Below are 19,995 nucleotides of genomic sequence, written 5' to 3'. Positions count from 1 at the left end.
AAAGCTTGTAATTTCCAATCACCATTATCAGGCTTTTACAACATCTATAAAGAACAAACATCTGCTTCAAAACTCTACAGGGGGCAGGGGAGAGAGGAGGGAAGTAAGAGAGAGAGAGAGAGAGAGAGAGAGTGAGAGAGAGACGGCACCCAGCAGACACGGGGAGGTTTTGTTATCATTTATTTGTGAAGTTAAAAACGAGCGATAAAAAGTAAAAACTGCCATACAATTTTTTGTTTTGTTCTCAATTTGTTTTCAGTTTCAATGTCCTCTTGAACAGTTGAAACCCAAGACCAGTCCCGGGATGGGGGGCGGGAGGGGCTGCAGGGGAGCCGAGCGAGGCAGGGGGGAGGAGGAGAGAGGAAGAGCAGAGGCCGAGGGGCTCGACTGGGGGAAGGGAGGGGGCCTGCGACAGCAACACCTGGTCCAAGGAATGTTCCAACTCTAACTAAAAAAAAGAAATAGCAAGAGTGACTTTTTTTCCTTTTTAAAAGTTTATTTTAAAAACATGAAGAGGGCCAAGGGTAGAAGGAAGAAAATGAATTGCTTTCCCCTGAAAGAGGCAGTTTCAGGAAGGGATAGAGATTTTTATATATATATATATAATTTTATAGGTTTTGTTTGCTTTTGTGTTTTTTATATTTAAAAATTTTTTTTTTTTTTTTGGCAGAGATTTAATTCTATCTTCTATGGCTGGCTCAACATGAAGGATCCCAATTTTGAAAGAAAAAAAGCATGAGACACACAGAATAAGCGAGAGAGTGAGAGCCCAGCATCGCCCAAGGCCACGACCAACAAGCCACTCACAAGGGCTCCTTCCCCAACCCCTCACGGCAGCCATCGCTCTCTCGCCAAACAAACGAGGGGAAAAAAAAAAAAAAACAACAAACAAACAAAAAAGAAAGCCCCCAAACAGAACAAAATGGAAAAAAAAAAAAAAAAGATTTTCACAGATGAAGAAGTTCACATTCATTCGAGTCATTGAGCCTGCGGAGAGGGAAGAGATAGGAATTGGTCACTCCGGGGAGGGGAGGGGGGCGGGAGACGAGGGGGGCGGTGGCCAGGAGGGGCCAGGAAGCCCCGCTCCTCAGCCTGTGGTGAGCTCAGGCTGGAACCATGTGTTTGCAACTGTCTAGTCAAGTGCTCCGGGGACTCGGCTGAAGTCAGACCGGCTCCTTGATGGAGGAGGAGGAGAGAGAGTGACATGAGGACCAGGAGGCGAGAGGCGGGGCCGCAGAGGCGGAGAGCAGGGAGAGAGGGAGAGAAGCGCGCTCAGGGTCGGGGAGGGAGGAGGGGTGCCCTCTGTCTTCGGGAAGGCAGGTGCTCTGGCGCATCACAACATGACAATCTCAGAGATCACGGTGTCCCCACAACACCCCTGTGAGGTAGGTTGGAAGGTGGCGACGATCGTCATGCCCACTTCACAGACAAAACCGGGACACAGAGGCAGGCGCGAGAGCAGAGGAGGCGGAGCCCAGGCGGGGCGGGAGGGGCCCTGGGGCCGGTCCCCTCGGCAGGCTCCCCGAGTCCCACCAGAGCCAGGGCTGACCCACGCTGGGGCCGCCTGCAACACAGTCACTTGGACACAAGGAAAAGATCGTGGGGTTAAAAATAAAAGAATGCAAAGAACAAAACCCAAAAAAGTAATGCAGAGAGGGGAAAACACATCCGTTTTCTTCCCAAGCGGCCAGATTTTGAGTGAGCGAGTTAGCAGCCAGGACGGCGACCAACGTCTGTGCTGCTGGCCTGCCCCCCACCCCCAGGACTACCCACCAGTTCAACAGTTCGACCTTGTATTTGTTTCGCGCTTCCCCCAGCATCGCAACAGCGTGACACAGGAACAAGCGGGCCGGCGCAGGGAGGCCTCTTCGTTTAACCTCTGGACCCAGCGCACACTTCCCCAGCTCGCGGGGACTCCCGGAGACCTCTGGCCACACGGCCCCCGCTGCAGGCATCAAGGACACACCCCGCAGGGGAAGGGATTTCCGGCGCTACCCACTAAGGCAGGATGGACGGTGGCCGGGGGTTGGAAGGAAAAAGGAGGAGGAGGAGGGTGGCAATTCCCACTTGCCTGCTGCTGTCCCTGCTGTGTGGGTGGAGGCTGGGGGCCGCCAGGACCGGGAGTCTGTCCGTAGTAAGCGGCTTGCTGTCTGTAATATTCGGCCCAGGCGGCACTGTAGTCTGGCTGGGAGCCGGGGGGTGCTCCCGGACCCCCTCCGGTGGCCACTTGAGCTGCGGGCAAGTGGAGTCCCGGTGAGGAGTGCGGCCGGGGGCCGGAGGGCCAGGCCCTGCCCCTGCCCCGCCGCCCCAGCAGCTCACCCTGCTTCTTGTAGTACTCCTCCCAGGCCTTCGTGTAGTCCTGCTGCGGGGGCGCCCCGGGCTGCTGCGGCTGCTGGCCTGCAGGAGGAAGGCTCGAGAACTCAGAGCGGGGCACGGGGACGCGGCCGCCCCCCGCCAGCCCCGGGCTTGCTTGAGCCCCCGCGCTGGCCCACGCACTCACCGATCTTCTTGTAATACTCTTCCCAGGCCTTAGTGTAGTCTGACTGGCCGGCGGGTGGGGGCTGAGGGGGCTCGCCCTGGGCAGGGGGGGCCGCGGGCGCCGGGGCAGGGCCGGGCACAGGGCCCGGGGGCTGCTGGTAGTAGTGGGAGTAGTAGGCGGCCCAGGCGGCGTTGGGGTCGGCGGCGGCGGCGGCTTTATCTGCAGGGGGGCAGCGGGCTGACGCCAGGACGGGACGCGAGCCCCGCCCGCCCCCCCCCCGTCACCCCCGCCCGGTCCTGCCCCTCCCCCGGGCAGCCGACTTACTCGGGTCATGAGGAGCAGGTGGTTGCCACTGGGGGTAGGTATTGCCCCAGCCCTGGGGTGGGTACTGGTGAGGAGGGGGACCCCCCGCGCTGTGGGGCAAGAAAGACAGGACAAGTGAGCTGGGGCCACTCCTCCGCGGGGGCAAGGGTGGCTGGCAGGGAGGAGACCCAGGCGGAGCCCACTGTGTACGCTCAGTCACAGGCTCTCGCCCAAGGAATCGTGAGACGAACAACGCCAAGAACACAAACGCCGTTGCCGTGAAGATGTCCAAGTCCCCCAAATTCAACATACACGGGTCTGCCTGTTAGGCGGGAGACGAGGCTCAACATCTGTGACATCTTTTAAAAATGGCATCTGTGCGGGCTCCTGGGTGGCTCAGTCATTAAGCATCTGCCTTCAGCTCTGGTCAGGATCCCAGGGTCCTGGGATCGAGCCCCGCATTGGGCTCCCGGAATTCTCCCTCTCCCATTCCCCAGGCTTGTGTTCCCTCTCTCGCTATCAAATAATATATAAAACCTTAAAAAACAATGACAAAAATGGCATCTATAAATGCGAGACGCTATACTGGATCACGTCTCGGACAGGTGACGTCAAAACTTCTTTTTGGTGGCGAATGAAAATGGGGTCCACTGCTCTTCCTGCCAGCACAGCACCCCCATGTCCCAAATCCCAGGAAGCTGAGAATTACTCACTGCGGGGGAGCCCCAGGTGGCCCCTGATTGAAAGGCCCAGGGTTGAAGGGCCCCATGGGGCCTGCAGGGCCTGGTCCCCCCGGGCCTGGTCCCACTGGGCAGAGGGGACCCTGGAGGAAGGAGAAGCGAAGTCAGTTGGGAGGGAAGGAGACTGGAGATGGGTCCGAGCCCCAAGAGCCCCTCCCTGAGCCCACCTCAATCTTCTCCTCAATGAGCTGCTTGGCGTGGTCAATCTGCTGGGGTGAGCCCCGGATGATGAACAACTTGAAGTTGGGGTCCCCATTGGGCGGCAGCTGCCGGGAGATCTCCACGAAGGCGCCCGTCTGCTGGTTTATGGCTTTCACGTTCTCCCCGCCTGCGGGGAGCCACAGGCAATGAAGGGAAGGCAGAGCAGAGGAAGGGGGCGGAGAGACAGAATGCCGACGGCCGACTCACCTCTGCCGATGACCAGCCCACACTTGTGAGTGGGGATGGAGAAGGTCATCTCTCCGCCAGGAGGCCCCCAGTTGCCTTGGCCCCTTCCTCGTCCCCGGCCCCCTGGGGGCATGCCAGGACCCCCTGGTGGGCCGGGGGGACCACTCTGCAAGACAGGAGACAGGCAATGAGCGCAGAAACTTAGCCCGGCGCCTGGACTTCCCCTGCAGGGCCGCGCACGCTGCCTCCGACCTCACCGGCCGTCGGCAGCACAGCCCGTCGGCAGCACAGCCCGACGCCACCTACCCTGAGGCTCTGGAGGAGATCGTTGATGATCCGCGCCGCGTGCTCGCACCGGTCTGGGGGCCCCATTATGTGAGCGATCTTCTCAGGACCTGTCCCGTCGTCTGAAGCCGGCATCCAGAGAACAGGGAGACGGATTTTACAGAAAAGCACAACACCAAACCCCCATAACACCGCCTCTGCGAGGCAGACACCGTGCCAAGCCAGGTGTCAGAAATATCTCAGGCTCCAAGTGCCGCTCATCACACGCCATGGACTGAGGCGCGGGGGGAGAAATGCGGTTGGGCCGGGTTTCCAGAGAAGAAAACCGACCAACTAGGGCAGGGCGGCAGCTGAGGCTTCTTCCGGCACATGGCACCCCCAGAACAGATGCGTTTTATGAAACTGAGAACGGTAATAGACCTCAGAAAAGCAACAGAGAAGTCCTTCCTCCCCATGGGCCTGCACTTGGGAGACTCGCGGGGACTTGGCAGTAGCCCAGAGTTGGGACAAAGTGATCTGATCCAACCCCGGCTGCCCTGTCGGGACCGGCCATTCGGTGGGGAAGAGGAAGCGGGGAGATCTGATGGAAGGGAAAACATTCCATGTGGACTTAGAAAGCCTGCCCTCCGCGAGCTCTCCCACAAAGGAGGGACACAGAGCACGTGCTGCTGGCTGGGAGCGACGAGGCACTGCAGAGGCTTGGCGGGCTCCCTGGTGCCAGGCCCTCTGCAGCAGAGCCTCAGAGCGATCCTGAGGACTGAACCAGAAGACACGGCCACCCCCGCCTCGGCTTATCTTTCCAGCCAGGCCCCTGACCTTGCTTGAACTGTATCCGCACACCAGCGTCGTTCTGGATCTTCTTGATCATTTCTCCACTCCGGCCGATGACCACCCCGACAGAATGCCTGGGGACTGGCACCTGAGGAGAGAGGGACGCGGAAGGGTCAGCTAAGTCTTGTCCCTGCAGTTCTGGTGCCCTCTGCCCACCAGAACCGAGTCACACCCACCCCGTGGCCTTCCACTACTACAGGAGGCCTGCACTCACATCGATGCCCCCGCCAATCCGGGATCCGTACTCGTTCCGGTCCCCAAAGCCGCCCTGGTCGCGCTCCCGGAGGATGTCCATCACCATCTCACAGGCTTGCTGCAAACACACAGGGCAGGGTGTGCACAGGGCAAGCCCCCAGCACTGCTCCCCCAGCCTCCCACGATCCAAGGGCTCAGGGACCTAAGCTGAGCCCACCGCAGAGCCCTGCTGAGCTCCTGACCTGCCATCCTGAGAGGGAGGGATGGCCATCCACCCCAGTTCTCCAGATAAGAAACTGAACGATCCGCGTTTAGGCCTCCTGCTCATGTCCAACCCTGTCCAACTCAGTATTAGAGAGGGAACCCTGGGCTGACTTCAAGAGGACGCACTTGAAAATCTCTCTCCCTTCACTCAAATCTCCAGCCCCACCTGTCACTCACTTCTCCAACAGCCCGTCCCTGCCGGGGTTCTTACCTGCACTTTGTAAGGGTCCCCGATGATGCGGAGAGGCTTGTCCACATTCGTGTTCTGGGAGCCATCTTGAATTAAAATCATCTTCACTCCAGCTCGCTCCTTTACAACCAACGCAGACAGTCAGTGCCAGGCTTTCAAGTGACTTTGTGGGGCTTTCATTTTGTGGGGCTAGTGCACGCAGGGGGCAGGTGTGACCATACAGGGTAAGAGGCTCTGGCAAAGCAGTCGGTGGGCCGTGCACACGCAGACGCAGAAGGAGACTTCCCAGCGACAGGAAGAGCTTCTGTCCTCCACCCCACCCCTCACCTGCAGCTGCTTAATTGTCTCCCCGCCTTTGCCGATGACCAGGCCGGCCTTCCCCGCGGGGATCATGATCTCCTGCACGGTGCCGTTCTGGCCCCCATTGGCATTGTCGTGGAACTGTCCTGGGGGCCCCCCACGACCCCGAGAGACAATGTCATCCAGCATCATCTTTGCTTTCCTGAGAAGGGAAGAGCGGGATTCAGACACCGAAAGAGCACCGGCCTGACAGTCCCGTCCAGCTCAAAGGGGAGGAGGGGACTCCACACGTGGGTCTGACAGATGACGAGGAAGAGGGTCCGTCCCCGGGGCTGGAGCTATTCAGGTGGTTCTCTCAGCTCTTCGAAGTCGGGGGGCAATCAAACCATCAGTGCAGGCCCTTGGCGAGGGCAAGGGTTGAGGGATTGGGCAGAGTCACCCCCAACTTTCCAGAGGATGGAGAGAGCTTCTGCTTACTCCCCTCATCACAGGGGATGGCAAGCCCTGCCAAGGGACTTACTGGACAGATTCTGGGGCTCCTGTCAAGGACACGCTGCGCTCGGGTAGGCCTCCGCTGTCTGCAGAGGAGAGAGAGGGTCAGTGCCGCCCGGGGCCACGGACACTAGGGAAAGGCTTTCCACTGAGACGGGGAAACTTGCGCAGCAAACAACGGCTGCTTCTGCCCGCAGCAGGCTGACCACATGATGCCGCGTCAGACTCCCACGAGCTGCTCCACGCAAGACCACGGCTGGGAAGCCTGACATCCAGTCACGGTGCCAGACCACTTAGGGGAAAAGGGATGAGGCAGAGGGCGGTGCTAACCCTGGGCCACTCCTGCCACTGCGCCTACAAAGCCCGCTGCGGTGGAGCCGGTCCTCCGGAACCCCTGCCAGCCGGGCAGCCAGACTGGGATCCAGACCCAGGCCGGCCTCAGAGCATTCCTTCCAGTGCATCTCCCGGCCTCACACATGCCCACTGGTTTCCTGCCGGGTGTTCACTTCAGATGGCGACTTAACTAACAGTTCAGAGCAAGATCTAGAACAAAACTTCCTCTATTCAATCTCCCATCTCCCACCTCAGCCCTCCCCCAACTACAAAGCGAAAGGGAGGAAAGTGGCAGCTGTGCTGCAGGGCGCGGTGCTGCCCTGGCTGAGACCTTGCCCTGCGCCGGGCATAGAGAAAGCTCCCAGTAAACACCAACCTCTCGCCTCTGTCCAGTCGGACGATTATGAACGTACTAGGAGACCAGCCCAGCCCCGCACCCAGCCCCGCACCCGTTCTGACCACGTCAGGTTCCCGTACCTGGAGAGATCTGGACTTTGCAGCCTGAGTCCTGCTGGATTTTGTTGATCTGTTCGCCTCCTCTGCCGATGACTAGGTGGGGAAAAGGGGAAATGCAGAGGTTGACGAGGGCACCCCCGCACTCAAAACACTGTGTGGCAGGGCTTCCTGGCCCTCCTGAGAGCCCCACCTGCCCCCACCCAGAGAGGACAGGTGAGAGCAGAGGACAGTGGAGCTCTTCACACCAGAAGCTCCTGAGCCAGCAGGGGCTCCCAGGACACATCCCTGAGAGGCAGGGAAAACGGGCACCCCACAGTGACCCACACTCACTCAGTCCCACCATGCCGTCTGGGACCCTGTACTCTTCTGTCATTGAAGTCCTGCAAGAACAGACAAGAAAAGTCAGTCTCGAGGGAGAAGCAGTAGACAGATGAGGGTCTCCAGGAGAAAAGGCCCCTCAAAGCCTAAGCCCCTGACCTGCGGGGCCCTTGGCCTACTGGCCTCTGCCCATGCTTCCCACCACATCTGGACCAAGACCCCACAGGCCTAAGCAGAGTGTGACAAGAGCTCCCTCTCCCCACAGTAAGTCCCTCAACTCTAGAGGCCTCAGATTCCCCATTCAGGCCACAAGAGGCTTGGTCTAGTGCTGCTCCCATCAACTCGGAGCAAGAACAAACGCTTGGACGCGTCTACGGAATTCCTATAATCATTTCAGATCTCTTGACTTAAAAAAAAAAAAAAAAAGTCTGTATCTTTTCCACGTCAGCTCCCTAACAAGCCAATTTCACTGCAATTCGTAGAAGCAAAAAAAAGAAACAATGTGGTCCCTTACAAAGACTTCTACATCAGATCCACTGAAGTCATGGGGGGTGGGTGGCAAAAAGGTAGGAAAGAACCCCGAGCCCCACCAGTTCTTGGGGATCAAGCATTTGCAGAAGGCAGACAAGAAACCCAAGGCCGGCCCCCAGCCCTTCTAGAAAGATGGTTGTCGACTGCTAAGTGTCCCACCACAGCACAGGCAGCAACAGGGTGCAAAGACCGCCCCTCCCTGGGCCCTGCACACAGGCAAGCACAGGAGCAAAGGCAGCTCTTCTGCCTCCTGGGCTTCTCGGTGACCAAGCGAGCAGCGGGGACAAGGTCTGAAACAGTGCAGCCCCCAGACACAGCTCTCCCCCAACTTAGCACGAAAAGCCAGAGACAGCTGACAGACAAGAGAGCAAGTGTTCTCCAAATCACAACTTACCTGGGGGGAGGATGGATGGGTCCAAGTTGAGAACTGATGGCTGCAGAGAGAAAATTCAAAGCAAAGATCGGCTTGGCTCCTCTCTGGGACCCTGAACACCCCTGGCCCCCACATAGTCCTGTCTGCACAAGGAGTGGCTGGCACTTAGTACGGTGCTTCTGGGCCTCCCTGAGCGCTTGAGTGTGACGAACCCACCACCCATCTGACCGGCTCTGCCTCCATCTCCAGGGGGCTCTGGGATCCCTAAAGTTCATGGACTCCAGATGCTAAGCACCTAGAGCCTCCATTAAGAACGGTGCCACCTGCTCAGAGCTTCTAGCTCCCAAGTTCTAAAAACCTCTTAAGACCCTGAAGCTGCCCTCTGCCTGCATCATCCAATGGACTTACAGTCTCCCTGGGAAGCCAGTTTCTTGCTCTCCGGTTGGTCTGTGAAAGAGAGAGAATGTCAGATGCTGCACCCACCCACCCACAGCTGCCTCTAATCTAATGCTGGTGCCACGCGGCCTGGCAAACAGCCCCCCTCCCCCAACCCCAATATCAGAGCCAAGACAGGAGAGTAGCAGGGACCAACTTCGGAGAGGGGGGCCAGACGTCCATCAGTCCCACCACCAGCACTGAAGAGTAAAGAAGTCCTTTATGACAGGAGCGATGACGGTGGCATTCGAGTCCGGGATCAGGGTCAGGGAGGGCCCAGGTGTAAGGCCCGTTGCGGCTGATCCCCACACTGATGGTACTGGCCACCGTGGGCAGTGCTGCACGCCCTGGGCCAGCCAAACTGCACTTACATGGGGCCTTGACCCAACTGCGAGCATTTCCCAGGCCGACCAGAAGGGGAGGACCGATCCTGAGAACTTACAACTTGGACCTAGTCACAATCAATGTGCTCCTCTCAGCCACCTGATACCCCAGGATGGCGGCCCAAACAAAGAGAAGGAACAAAGCTGGGGCTGCTGGGCTTTGAAAAAACCAAATGGCAGCGAGCTTCCCCCTGACGCTGGACCATGTTCAAACAAAGACCTTCCCTCTACCCCCAAGCCTTCTTCCCAGCAAGCAGTTACCTCCATCTTCTAACTGCCTCTTTTGGCCCCCAAACCCAAAATCAGGAGTGCTGTTGTTCACCGTGGTAGCAGCGTCGCCTCCAATTTTGGCTGCGATCTAGAAACAAAATCGTAAGCACAGAAGGTTACCACCACAACCAATCCTCCCTGGTGTTCAGATCAACTTCTCAGAACCTACTCGCGGGCCTCGGCGTTCAAGAGTCATCCAGGAATTTCAAATCCCATTCTAGATGGGATCTGCGCTTCCGTTTGTTTGCAAATGGACCCCAACCCACACTGATCTGCTCTCAGGAGGGTCTCTGGGTTGCCTCCACGAGGGAGGCAGAAACAGTGACTGTAGCCCGGCTCTTTGAAATGGTGAAGAGCACAACTTTCCTTTCTCGAAAGCTTGACATTTGTTGGACCAATTTTGGGAAAATTTTTTGCTTAAAGGCATCCAAAACCTTCACTCCACCAGAACAAAAGACCCTTTCTGAGAACACAGGTTACATATCAGACACGTGAGGGGCAACTTCAGATAACCCCAATCCCACAAACTTAAAACCAGAGTCCGTTTGTGGGTCTATTACAAGTTTTCCAAAGACACACAAACCACGAACTAAGGATCTTTCCACCTCCCTCAATTTTCCTTCTTTTAACGCCTGGAGCCAGAGCCCCTGGGATAAGACTTACTCCCACCCCAGCCAACAGCATCCACTCGCCTCCTTACAACTGCTTCTCTGTCAAGGCAGTTTGGTGGGTACCTGGATGAAGGGCAGGTGAGAACCGTACCCTGCTCCATAGGTGAGAAAGCCACAGACCACACTGGGCGGGAACCGGGTGTTCACCTAACGGGACCTCCCACTCCGCCCTGGAGGCAGTGGAACAACCCCAGAAAAGCACGCAATAGCAAAGGCACTCGGCCGGCCCCCAGCCCATCAGCTTCCTGAGAGGGCAGCAAACTTCTCCCATTCTACGGGCCCCCTGCTCTCCAGGACGTGGGGAGGCTGCAGAGGGAGTCGAGGAGGTCAGTCACACCGGCAGGTGACACCTCCGTGTTATCATCATGCCTCAGAACACGTTGGTGGGACCCTCCCCGCTTTCCCAGAGACAGACCAGGCTTTCAAGCCACCGGAAGCATCAAAAAAGAGCCAGCCCCTATGCCCACCCTCCTCATTTCCCCTAAGTGCTCGGCCACTCTGGCAGCAAGGGTCCCCCTTTGCAGGGCTGTTTTCCTCCCACAATTCCTTCTTCCCGAGAAGCCGGCAAACAGGGTCGGGGCAAACAGCTCTCTGCCCTGATGGCGAGGTGAGGGCAAAGCAAGACCCTCCCCCCCACCCCGGGAAGAGGGACACTTTGCTTCCTAGAGAGCGGAGCACGCCCTCGGGTGTCCTAAGGGGGGGGGTCCCCAAAGTCAGTCCCAGCCCTCCGGGGCCACTAAACATCCAGGGGCCGTTCATGGCGACCCCCCGGACACCCCTTTCCCCTGCAGGGGTTCACCCGCTGGGGGCCCACTGGAGACATCCTGGGCGGCCCAGGCCCCAGCCTACAGCCCCACGTGACCCCACGGCGGCCTCAGGCCCCCCCCCCGCGACCCCGCGCGCGCGCGCGCGTGACCCCGCCCCCTCCCCCGCCCGCGCGCGCCCCTCAGGCCCGCGGCCTCCTCACCTGGCGGGCCCGCTGCACGGCGTCGGCGAAAGCGTCCTTGCGGATCCCCGGGCCTCCCCCGCCGGGCGGCTGGGAGGGACCCCCGGCCGACCCCCCGCCCGGGCCGCCGCCGCCGGGGCCGCCGCCGCCCCGGTCCCCCGCGCCCGGCGGGCCCGGCGGAGGGCCTCCCCCGGCGCCCCCGGCTCCCCCGGCTCCCCCGCCGCCGCCAGCGGGCGGCGGCGGCCCGGGCGGGGGTCCTCCCGTGCTGTAGTCCGACATGGCGCGGCGGGGCCGGGCCTGGCGCGGAGGCTGAAGCTGAGGAGGAGGCGGCGGCGGCGGCGGCTCAACGCGGGAACAAGGCCTCGCTCCACACGGCCGCGGAGCACTCTGGGAACCCAGCGGCTGGGAAGACGACGAGGGGGGAGAGGGACGCCCCCTCCCGCCGCCGGCGTGACGGACGGCTCCTCCAGGCCAATGGGAGGCGGCCGCCGCTCCTGGGACACCAATCGCGGGCTCTGGAGGCGAGCGGCCAATCGGAGTGCCGCGAGAGGCAGTGGGAGGGAGGTGCCGCGTGACCGACAGGTCTCGGAGGCAGTGGGCTGCGGGCTGCCGGTGCTGGGCGGGCAAATCGAGGTGACCCGAGAAGGCAGGAGGCCCAATGAAGCGGGAGTTCCAGAACTACGGGACGACTTCAGAACCGGATTGACGACTCCGGAGAGTCAAGTGGACAGGAAGGAGGGGCCTGGCGAAAGGCCCCTTTGACCAGGCTGGGCGGGCGCCAGGTGAGATAATCGTGCACGCAAGCCAATGAGTACGCGCAGAAGGCGGTTCTTGCGAAGATTGGCAGTCAATTTAATCCAACCCCTGACGAACTCTGGGTGACGCTCTTAGGTTTGGACTGGATGGCTTTCCCTGTTAACCAGAATCCTTTTCTAGCCTTGATTGCTAAGCCAATGGCTGGGCGGTGGGGGCGTGTGCAAGGTGACGGACACCTCTCTGGACGAATGGCAGGGTAGGAAATGAAGGTGCCTAGTTTTGGTGGGAGCCAATGGAAGAGGAGCTGCATTGGGGCGGAGCCGGCCGCCAAACGCGAGCGGGGATTAGCCGTGGCGAGAGTGAATGGCAGTCGACGTGGGCAGTGCCGACCGGCTGCGGGGAATTCGGGCCTGACGTCTGGGTTAGCGCCCCAGGAGCCTGGTTGGGTAGGCCGGACACATGGCCTGCTCGAGGCCTTGGAGATCGGGTGCTTCCGGGAGGGGGTGGCCCAAGGGAAGGAGGGAACCCAGAGATCCCTGGTACCGCCTGTCTTCTCCACCCCGGGTTCTAGAGCCCCTGCTTCTCTTCCAGGCCTCATGGAACCAGTTCCCCTGCAGAATTCAAGGGTCTAGGGCCGCGGATTCTCTCCTAGGACCCTAATTACATCCCACGCCCTCTCCACATAAGGTCTGGAGATAGGAGCTCCAAGCTCCGATCCTAGGCCTCAGTTTCTCTTCTGAACCCAGGCGTTAGGCGGGTTTACAATTCCTACTCAGGTCCAAGGGGCCCAAGATACCCAGGCCTCTTTCCGAGACCCAGGGCTCCCAGGTACCCAGCTTCCACTCCTGGGACCCAGGTATCCAAACTGCCCAGCTCCCTCTCGGACCCAGGGTGTTCCGAGTCCCCAGCTCAGCTCCTGAAACCAGGGACTCCTAGTCTCGACCCAGAGATACCAGATGCCCAGCTCCCCTCCTGGACGCAGGTATCCCAGACACGCCCGGCCGAAACGGTCTCTTTATTTCTGATTGTCTCCATGTCCACCGTTTCACCCTGAAGCCGGGTCAAGCCACAAGGAGCCAACCTGGAGTCCAGACTAGTCCCTGGCCGCACCCTTGGGAAGGATCCCCAGGGATCTTCCGGCCAGGCCCCCAGACTGCTTCTCCGGACAAACTGCCCCCCCTGGGCCTGAGCCTGGAGGGCTATTAGGGCCAGGAGACCCTGGATCCTCCTGTCCTTTTCTGCCCAGAGTGTGTCAACTCGCCATCGCCTTATACACCCAGGGTTTTCTTCATGGCTTCATACACCACATAGCTGATGCCACCTGCTGGCAACACCTTCAGTAAAGTGGGAGTCATGCCTCGGTACAGCCCTGGCCAGCCCTGCTGGGCCAGGATCCGCCGAAAGACTCCGCACATGGTGGGGTTCGAGCCCTCCACAGTGTCTGTGGGAACAGGGGCAAGCTCAGGGCTTCTCGCAGAGATGATCTGGCCACCTGAGGGGGGGGGGCTGGAATGTTGGAGGGTTGGCTGAAGCCAGGGGTCGGAGTCTGGGGGTCAGTTGGGAAGGAGCTTGGAAGACTTTTAGAGGAAATCGGTCAGTCTGGGGGAGAGTGAGATCAACCCAGGCAGGAGTTTTCAGGATTTGTTTTCAGGAACATCTTAGAAAGCTTTCACACTTACTTGGGAGGGAACTTCGAAGATCTGCCAGAGATTCGGGAGTGTGCTAAGGGGTGGTTTGGGAATATCTTCAAGATTCGGGTAGTGGACTGAGGACTTGTTTGGGTGTTTGTGGATTGGTTTAGGGGCTGAGAGTCCATTTGGGGGGTGCCCAACTTAGTGGGGGAAACGGTTGACACTGGGAGGCCTAAACGTTGGTTTTAGCAAATTTAGGAATTTTAGGAATACAGGGTAGGTCTGTTGGAGAAGTGGGGAGAGCATTTGGGGAATCTGTGTCTTGAAGTATGGTGTGGGGGCCTGAGTCGCATTTGGGGGGCGTTTATGGGGGTCCGTCGGGAAATGTTCATTTCACTGGTTTGTAGGGTTAATTTGGGGGCTGGGGTCGTATTTGGGAGTGAGTCTTGGTGAGTTTAGAGCTCAGCACAGGTGGCCAGGATCAGATGTGGAGAGTTTGGGAGTCAGTTTTGAGGGATGAGAACGTTCAGTGTCAAGGCTGGGGTGGGGCACGCACGCTGGCCACTGGGGCTTTTCTGACCTTGGGCCTGCATCCGGGTGCGCACCAGCGTCAGCGGGTAACTGGCCATTTGGCCACAGGTCGTGGACAGTGTCACCGATGACAAACTGACCAGGCCACTGGGATCCTCCATGTCCCTGCCTGACTTCAACCAGAAACACCTGAGTGTCTGCAAGAGAAGGGGGTCAGCAGGCACGGCGGGCCTACATCCACACCAGCCCCGGCACCCCTCTGTGGGACCCACACCTCATAGACGGCCAGGTCCGTGCAGGCATAGGGGATGATGCCAAGCATGTTGGGCAGGTAGCCGCGGTATAGGGCGCGGGTGCCCTCCTGCTTCAAGATCTGCCTCGCACAGTCCAGCAGCCCCTTGTACTGGCCCGTCCGGCGCAAGGTCAGCCGCGTCTTCAGCACCTGGGAAGGGTGAAGAGGGAGGGGGTTCATTTGATGGAAAGCTCTCATCGGCCCTCAGTGGCAGCCGGCGTTTCTGTCCTCCAGCTGAGGAAGCAGAAGCTGTGGAGTCCAGAGAGCAGAGGTTCGAACCCAGAGCCACACGATCCCTTGGCTTGTGTGTGCCCTCCACCCAGGGTTCAGAAGCCCCGGTGCTGACAGAGGCAGGAGAATAAGGGAAGTGGCGTGGACTGAGTGGAGGCACGGCCTATACCTGGCGGACACAGATGTAATGCCCACGGGGGGTGCAGACCCTAGGTGGCCTGGTTTGCCCATTTTCCAGGAGAAGCCGGACGTAATCTGTATGAAATACCCCCAACATCAAAATAGTGGCAGCTCTACAGTTGCCTGTAAGACCAAACGCCAAGTTCAATAGGCAGAATTCTGAGGTGGTCCCCGAGTTTCCCACCCGATATGTATGCTTCATATAATGCCCGCCCCCTGACCTTGAGAGTGTGCTAGGCCTGTGACTATGGTGGGGTGTCACTCCCCTCGTCAAGTTACATGACGAAGGTGAAGGGATTGTGCAGGTGTATTGGAGGTCCTGAAGTGCTTGATTTTAAGTGAAGCAAGACCAATTGTCCTAGGTGGGCCTGACCAAATCAGGTGATCCTTTTAAATGAGTCTGTTGCCAGAGACAGAAGAAATCAGAGTGATGGGGAGCATCCAGGACACCCTTCGGTTGGTCTTAAATGAGCAGACTGTTGTGGAGAGGACCACCTGGCAGGGACAGTATATGGCCTCTTGGAGCCGTGAACCTCAGTCCTACAACCATAAGAAACCGAATCCTGCGAGCAACCAAGGAACTTGGCAGAGTACCCAGGCCTCAGGTTCACTGTAGCCCAGCCAACACCTTGATTTTGGCCTGATGAAACCCTGAGCAGAGGACCTGACTAGCCAGTGGCCAGGCACGATCCACAGACAAAGGAGATAATAAATCTGTATCATTTTAAGCTACTGAGTCTGGCAGTTTGTTACACAGCAATAGAACAAATACACTAAAGACGAAATTTTACTGGTCGAGGGCAAGAATTATATGGAAAAAAAAAAAACCAACTTTAAAAAGACCATTAAAGTCCATAAAAGGAGACTTGAACCCATGGAAATGATCTTGGACACCAGTCCCAGCCTCATATAGATGGCAGGCATCTCTAAGCTTCTTTATAAATTGAATACCATCCCAGTAAAAAACAAACAAACAAACAAACCAATAGTGACTTTGTTTTCTGAACTAGACAAGTTACTTCTAAAGTTACTTCTAAAGTTTATATGGGAAACCACAGGGGGAGTAACCCGGAAAACCGATAAAAGAGCAGGGATGGGGGATGAGAAAGCGTAAGATCAAGCCTGAAAAATTAAAGATGATAATAAAACTATAGGGACACCCAGCTGGCTCAGTCAGAAGAGCTTGTGATTCTTGCTTGCAGGGTCATAAGTTCCAGCCCTGCGTTAGATGTAGAGATCACTTAAAAATAAAAGTAAAACTATATAAACAACGAAATGATCTGGGGTTGTCAGGGACTCAGGAGAAGCAAAAAGAGGTGAGTAGGGGGGCACCTGGGTGGCTCAGTGGGTTAAAGCCTCTGTCTTTGGCTCCGGTCATGATCCCAGGGCCCTGGGATCGAGCCCCGCATTGGGCTCTCTGCTTGGCAGGGAGCCTGCTTCCCCCTCTCTCTCTGCCTGCCTCTCTGCCTACTTGTGATCTCTCTCTGTGTGTCAAATAAATAAATAAAATCTTAAAAAAAAAAAAACGGGTGAGTAGGCGGAACTCAGGATTTTTAGGGCAGTGAAACTACTCTGTATGACACCCTGATGGTGAGTACGTCCATATGCATCTGTACAAATGCATCTGTACAAATCCAAGAATGGCAACTATGGGCTTTAATAATAATGTATCCATATTGGCTCATCAGTTGCAACAAACGCCCCCTCCCCCACGCAAGACGTTAATAGCAGAAACTGTATATGTGGGGAGAGGTGTATAAGAACTCCTGTACTTCCTGCTCCGCTCTTCTGTAAATCTAAAACTGCTGCACAAAAACTTCCTGCTCGGTTTTTCTGTAAATCTAAAACTGCTGTACAAAAAAATCTAATTGTTACCTCCCGCAAGAAAAGGGAGGAGGGGGGAAGACACTAATGCTTGGACAGACACAGCAGAGTAAGAAGAGAAAGGCCAAAAATACTCTCCAATATGCACAGGAGTTTAGTAAATTATCCCGGTTGCATCTTGGCTCGTTGAGGAAAAGAACAGGACCCATCCAATGCATAGGTGTTGAAATAACCTGGGAGCCATCTGGAATACACACCTCACGTGAAGGAGGGAGGGGGAAGACGAGGAGGAGGAAGCGGTAGCAGCTGGTGGCTAATTTTCACCTCGTTTCATCTTCCACGGGGCAGGTATTCTCTTACCTCCATGGGGTTGATGAGCGTCTGAGAGGTCGCCACAGCTAGGGAGCCAGCGAGGAGACGTTCCTGAAAGGGTGGGGACCCGTGCACTCCGCAGAAGTAATTCTTACACTGGAGCGGGAGAGAGGACCAGAGAGAACTGCTAACCTTCCTAGCTGAAACCCACCCTGGGTCTGGGGCCAGAGCGCGAAAGTGTGTCTTGGGTGAGGATCTGGGCTTGCAAGGAGGCGTAGGAGAGGTTTGGGTTGAAGGACGAGGGCTGGGCCAAGTGGGCCGCCCCCCGCCCACCTGTTCAAAGACGGAGAACTTGATGGCGTACTCAGGGGCAATCTTGAGGACGTTGATGCCATTGCCCCGCCACAGGGAGCGGAAGCCCCCTTCCTGGACCATGCTTCGGAGCCCCCCCAGCAGGTTCATGAAGTTAGTCTTGGAGGAGTAGACCTGGGGATAGGGAGGCCGCTGGCCCTGTGAGGAGCCTCCCACCCGGATCGCCTCCATCTCAGTCTGGAGCTCAACCCTGTCCTGTCCCTAGCCACCCAACCCCGTTCCTCCTCCTGCTCCCTCCGCAGCGGGCCTCACAGTGCTGTAACCCACGCAGACCCACGTGCCCATCTCCGTCCTCGTCTTCCTCTCCTTACCTGTTCTAGTTTGCCTTCAAAGCCATCCGAAGACCCTATCCCCAATTCCCTTATCCCCAGCCCTACCCTGTTCCTCCTGCTGTTCTCTTGGTTCCTCCAACTTCAACCCCATTGTCTCCAGAGTCCTCCTTAACTCCAGCCCCCACCCTTGTCTCCTCCATTCAGCCTCCTCCTGGCTCCAACCCACATCCCAGCCCCACCCCCCCATCCTGAACCCCATCAGCTCTGCCTCTGTCCAGCCCCACCCCAAAGGCTCCAGTGCCGGGTTCCCGCGCACCTGCATATACACCTTGGCTCGGTCCAGAGGGGCTGTGCCCGTGCGGGATACCGCCCCAGCCATGGCCCCTGAGAGCAGAAACTTCCACAGGGCGCCCTCGTTATCCACTTCGAGGACATCCACGGGAACCATCAACTGCTCTCCTGTGTCCAGCACCTGCAAGGCAGACCCAGCTCCCACCCGTACTCAGCCAGGCTGAGCTTCTTCCTTGAACTTCCAGAAGCCCCTCCTGGTGAAGGCCCATCCTGGCCCCCACTGCTTCAAGGTGGAAAGCCAGGTCTGCTTGGAGGGGAGTGGGTCACGCAGAGGGGGCTGGAGGTGCCGGCCGACCTGCCGTTCTCAGACTCACCTGCTGTGATGGGAGATGCTCCAGGTCATTTTCACGCACGTGCCCAAACACATACCCGTACACATGTGTACAGCCTGGATTCCGGGAGGGGGGTGGGGGCAGGGTCGGAGATGGGGCTTTGGTGAGCAAGGCCTTGACCCTCTTAAACAGGGTCTGGACACTCAAACAAGGCTTCTGAGCTTCCTCAGGCTGATCTCCCATGGGAGCTGGAGGGTCAGGACACCCAGTTCAAATCCCTGGTGACAGATTTGCCCATCCAGCAACCATGTGGGAGGGCCAGCTTGTAAATTTGGGTACCGGGGCACAATGACGTCACAGAGGCCCTTGTGACCTCACTGGATGTGGTGGGCAGAACAAAATGTCCATATCCAGATCCCTCTAAAACCGTGGACTGGCCATGTTACGTGGCAAAGGGGAAAGTAAATTTGCCCGAGGATTTAAGGTCACTAACCAGCTGATGGGAGATGGGGAGATTATTCTGGATTCATTGCATGGGCCCAGTCTAACCTCACAAGTCCTTAAATGGTGAAGAGGGAAGCAGGACTGTCAGTGTCAAAGGATTCAACGTGAGAAAGACTCTACCGGCCATTACTGGCTTTGCAAATGGAGGAGGGAACCACGAGCCGTGGAATGCAGGCAGGCAGACCCTCGAGGCTGGAAAAGGCCAGGAACCCTGGAGCCTCCAGAAGGAGCTTGATTTTAGCCCAGTGAGATCCGGGTCAGGCTTCTGACCTCTGGAATAGTACATCTGTGTTGTTTGAAGCCACCATGTTTGTGGTCATTTGTTACAGCAGCCATAGGAAACAAATGCACCGTGTGTTGTTGTGGTGGCGATGGGAGACAGAAGTGAGGGAGAATGGGAAGGTTCTGGAGCTCTGAGAGGGAGAGACACAGTTGGTTCCCAAGGTGAGACAAGCATAGCTTTGGAGGCAACCTGGATTTGAATCCCATCTAGGACAACTCCTGCTGTGTGACCCTGGGGTAATCGCTCTACCTCTCTGAGCTTCAGTTTCCCCATGTGTTAATTGGAAGTGATGATAACCTGTACCACATCATGTCAAGAGGTTGCAATGAGTCTTCACGGAGAGCGTGTCCGTCCTTTATGTGGTTTTGTTAAAAAATCTTGATGTCATCCATGATTCTTCTCTTTCTCTTATGCCCACGTTCTGTTGTCAAATCCTGGCTTAACTTTTAATATATACCCGGAATCTGGCTGCTGCTCACCATGTCCATGGCCTCCACCCTGGTCCAGCCCCATGATGGATTACCTGGACCAGTGCAGCCGCCTCCACCCTGGGCCCGCCCACTCTTGCCCCTGGTCTACTCCCCACAATAACACCAGAGGGCACCCGTGAGCACCTCAGTCCAGTCCTCCCCTCCTCTGCCCCACAGCCCTCCAGGGCTCCCATCTCCCTGGGGTAGAAGCACAAGTCCTCCCTTTTGCCCACAAGATCCTGCCTGACCTCCCCGGGCCCCTTCCTGCCCTTCCCTCCTCCCTCCCTCCTCCTCGCCCCTTCTGCTCCAGCCACACAGGCCCCCTCCCTGTTCCTCCAACACGCCAGGCACGGTGCTGCCCCAGAACTTTTGCACTGGCTGTTCCCTCTGCTTAGAATGCTGTTTTCCTGGACATCACCATGGCTCCCTCCCTCACTGTCTTTAAATCTTCATGCAGCTATCCCCCTCTCCCCGGTGTTTTTTCCCCTGACCACTCTATTGGAGAGGTAAACTCTGCTTCCCCATTTTATCT

General features: G+C 57.6%; 2 protein-coding genes across 4 annotated transcripts; both read right to left on the bottom strand.

Moving 5' to 3' along the window:
- Positions 1-163: 163 nt before the first annotated feature.
- Positions 164-11,551, bottom strand: LOC122909822 (KH-type splicing regulatory protein). 3 transcript variants are annotated; one of them, XM_044254425.1, is made up of 20 exons: positions 11,204-11,549; positions 9,557-9,653; positions 8,886-8,924; positions 8,499-8,538; positions 7,586-7,635; positions 7,277-7,348; positions 6,495-6,552; positions 6,002-6,176; positions 5,696-5,794; positions 5,240-5,338; positions 5,011-5,113; positions 4,216-4,316; positions 3,931-4,075; positions 3,690-3,850; positions 3,496-3,605; positions 2,804-2,892; positions 2,501-2,698; positions 2,320-2,397; positions 2,072-2,232; positions 164-987 (listed from the first exon to the last, which is right to left on the bottom strand). In XM_044254425.1, exons 1-20 carry the CDS (start codon positions 11,459-11,461, stop codon positions 979-981), a joined length of 2,142 nt encoding a protein of 713 aa, XP_044110360.1. In that variant the 5' UTR covers positions 11,462-11,549; the 3' UTR covers positions 164-978. The 3 variants fall into 3 exon arrangements, with proteins under 3 accessions (XP_044110360.1, XP_044110362.1, XP_044110361.1); XM_044254427.1 differs by having other exon boundaries at positions 164-2,232; positions 11,204-11,300; positions 11,446-11,519; XM_044254426.1 differs by having other exon boundaries at positions 164-2,232; positions 11,204-11,551.
- A 1,655-nt stretch (positions 11,552-13,206) lies between these two features.
- Positions 13,207-18,449, bottom strand: SLC25A41 (solute carrier family 25 member 41). The gene is made up of 7 exons (XM_044254428.1): positions 18,249-18,449; positions 17,900-18,055; positions 17,273-17,425; positions 16,988-17,095; positions 14,375-14,542; positions 14,150-14,297; positions 13,207-13,379 (listed from the first exon to the last, which is right to left on the bottom strand). Exons 1-7 carry the CDS (start codon positions 18,447-18,449, stop codon positions 13,207-13,209), a joined length of 1,107 nt encoding a protein of 368 aa, XP_044110363.1.
- Positions 18,450-19,995: the final 1,546 nt, after the last annotated feature.

The sequence above is a fragment of the Neovison vison genome, chromosome 6 (genome assembly GCF_020171115.1).
Source record: "Neovison vison isolate M4711 chromosome 6, ASM_NN_V1, whole genome shotgun sequence".
Classification (NCBI taxonomy): domain Eukaryota; kingdom Metazoa; phylum Chordata; class Mammalia; order Carnivora; family Mustelidae; genus Neogale; species Neogale vison.
This window is presented reverse-complemented; position numbering and strand designations above follow the sequence as displayed.

Coding starts and splice junctions, on each gene's coding strand:
- LOC122909822 (XM_044254426.1), bottom strand. CDS start 11,461: ATGTCGGACTACAGCACGGGAGGACCCCCGCCCGGGCCGCCGCCGCCC. Junction 5,795..6,001: donor AGACAATTAAGCAGCTGCAG/GTGAGGGGTGGG, acceptor TTGGTTGTAAAG/GAGCGAGCTGGAGTGAAGAT. Junction 5,339..5,695: donor GGGACCCTTACAAAGTGCAG/GTAAGAACCCCG, acceptor GTGTGTTTGCAG/CAAGCCTGTGAGATGGTGAT.
- SLC25A41 (XM_044254428.1), bottom strand. CDS start 18,449: ATGGGAGATCAGCCTGAGGAAGCTCAGAAGCCTTGTTTGAGTGTCCAG. Junction 18,056..18,248: donor AGCATCTCCCATCACAGCAG/GTGAGTCTGAGA, acceptor TCTGCCTTGCAG/GTGCTGGACACAGGAGAGCA. Junction 17,426..17,899: donor GAGCCAAGGTGTATATGCAG/GTGCGCGGGAAC, acceptor CCCTATCCCCAG/GTCTACTCCTCCAAGACTAA.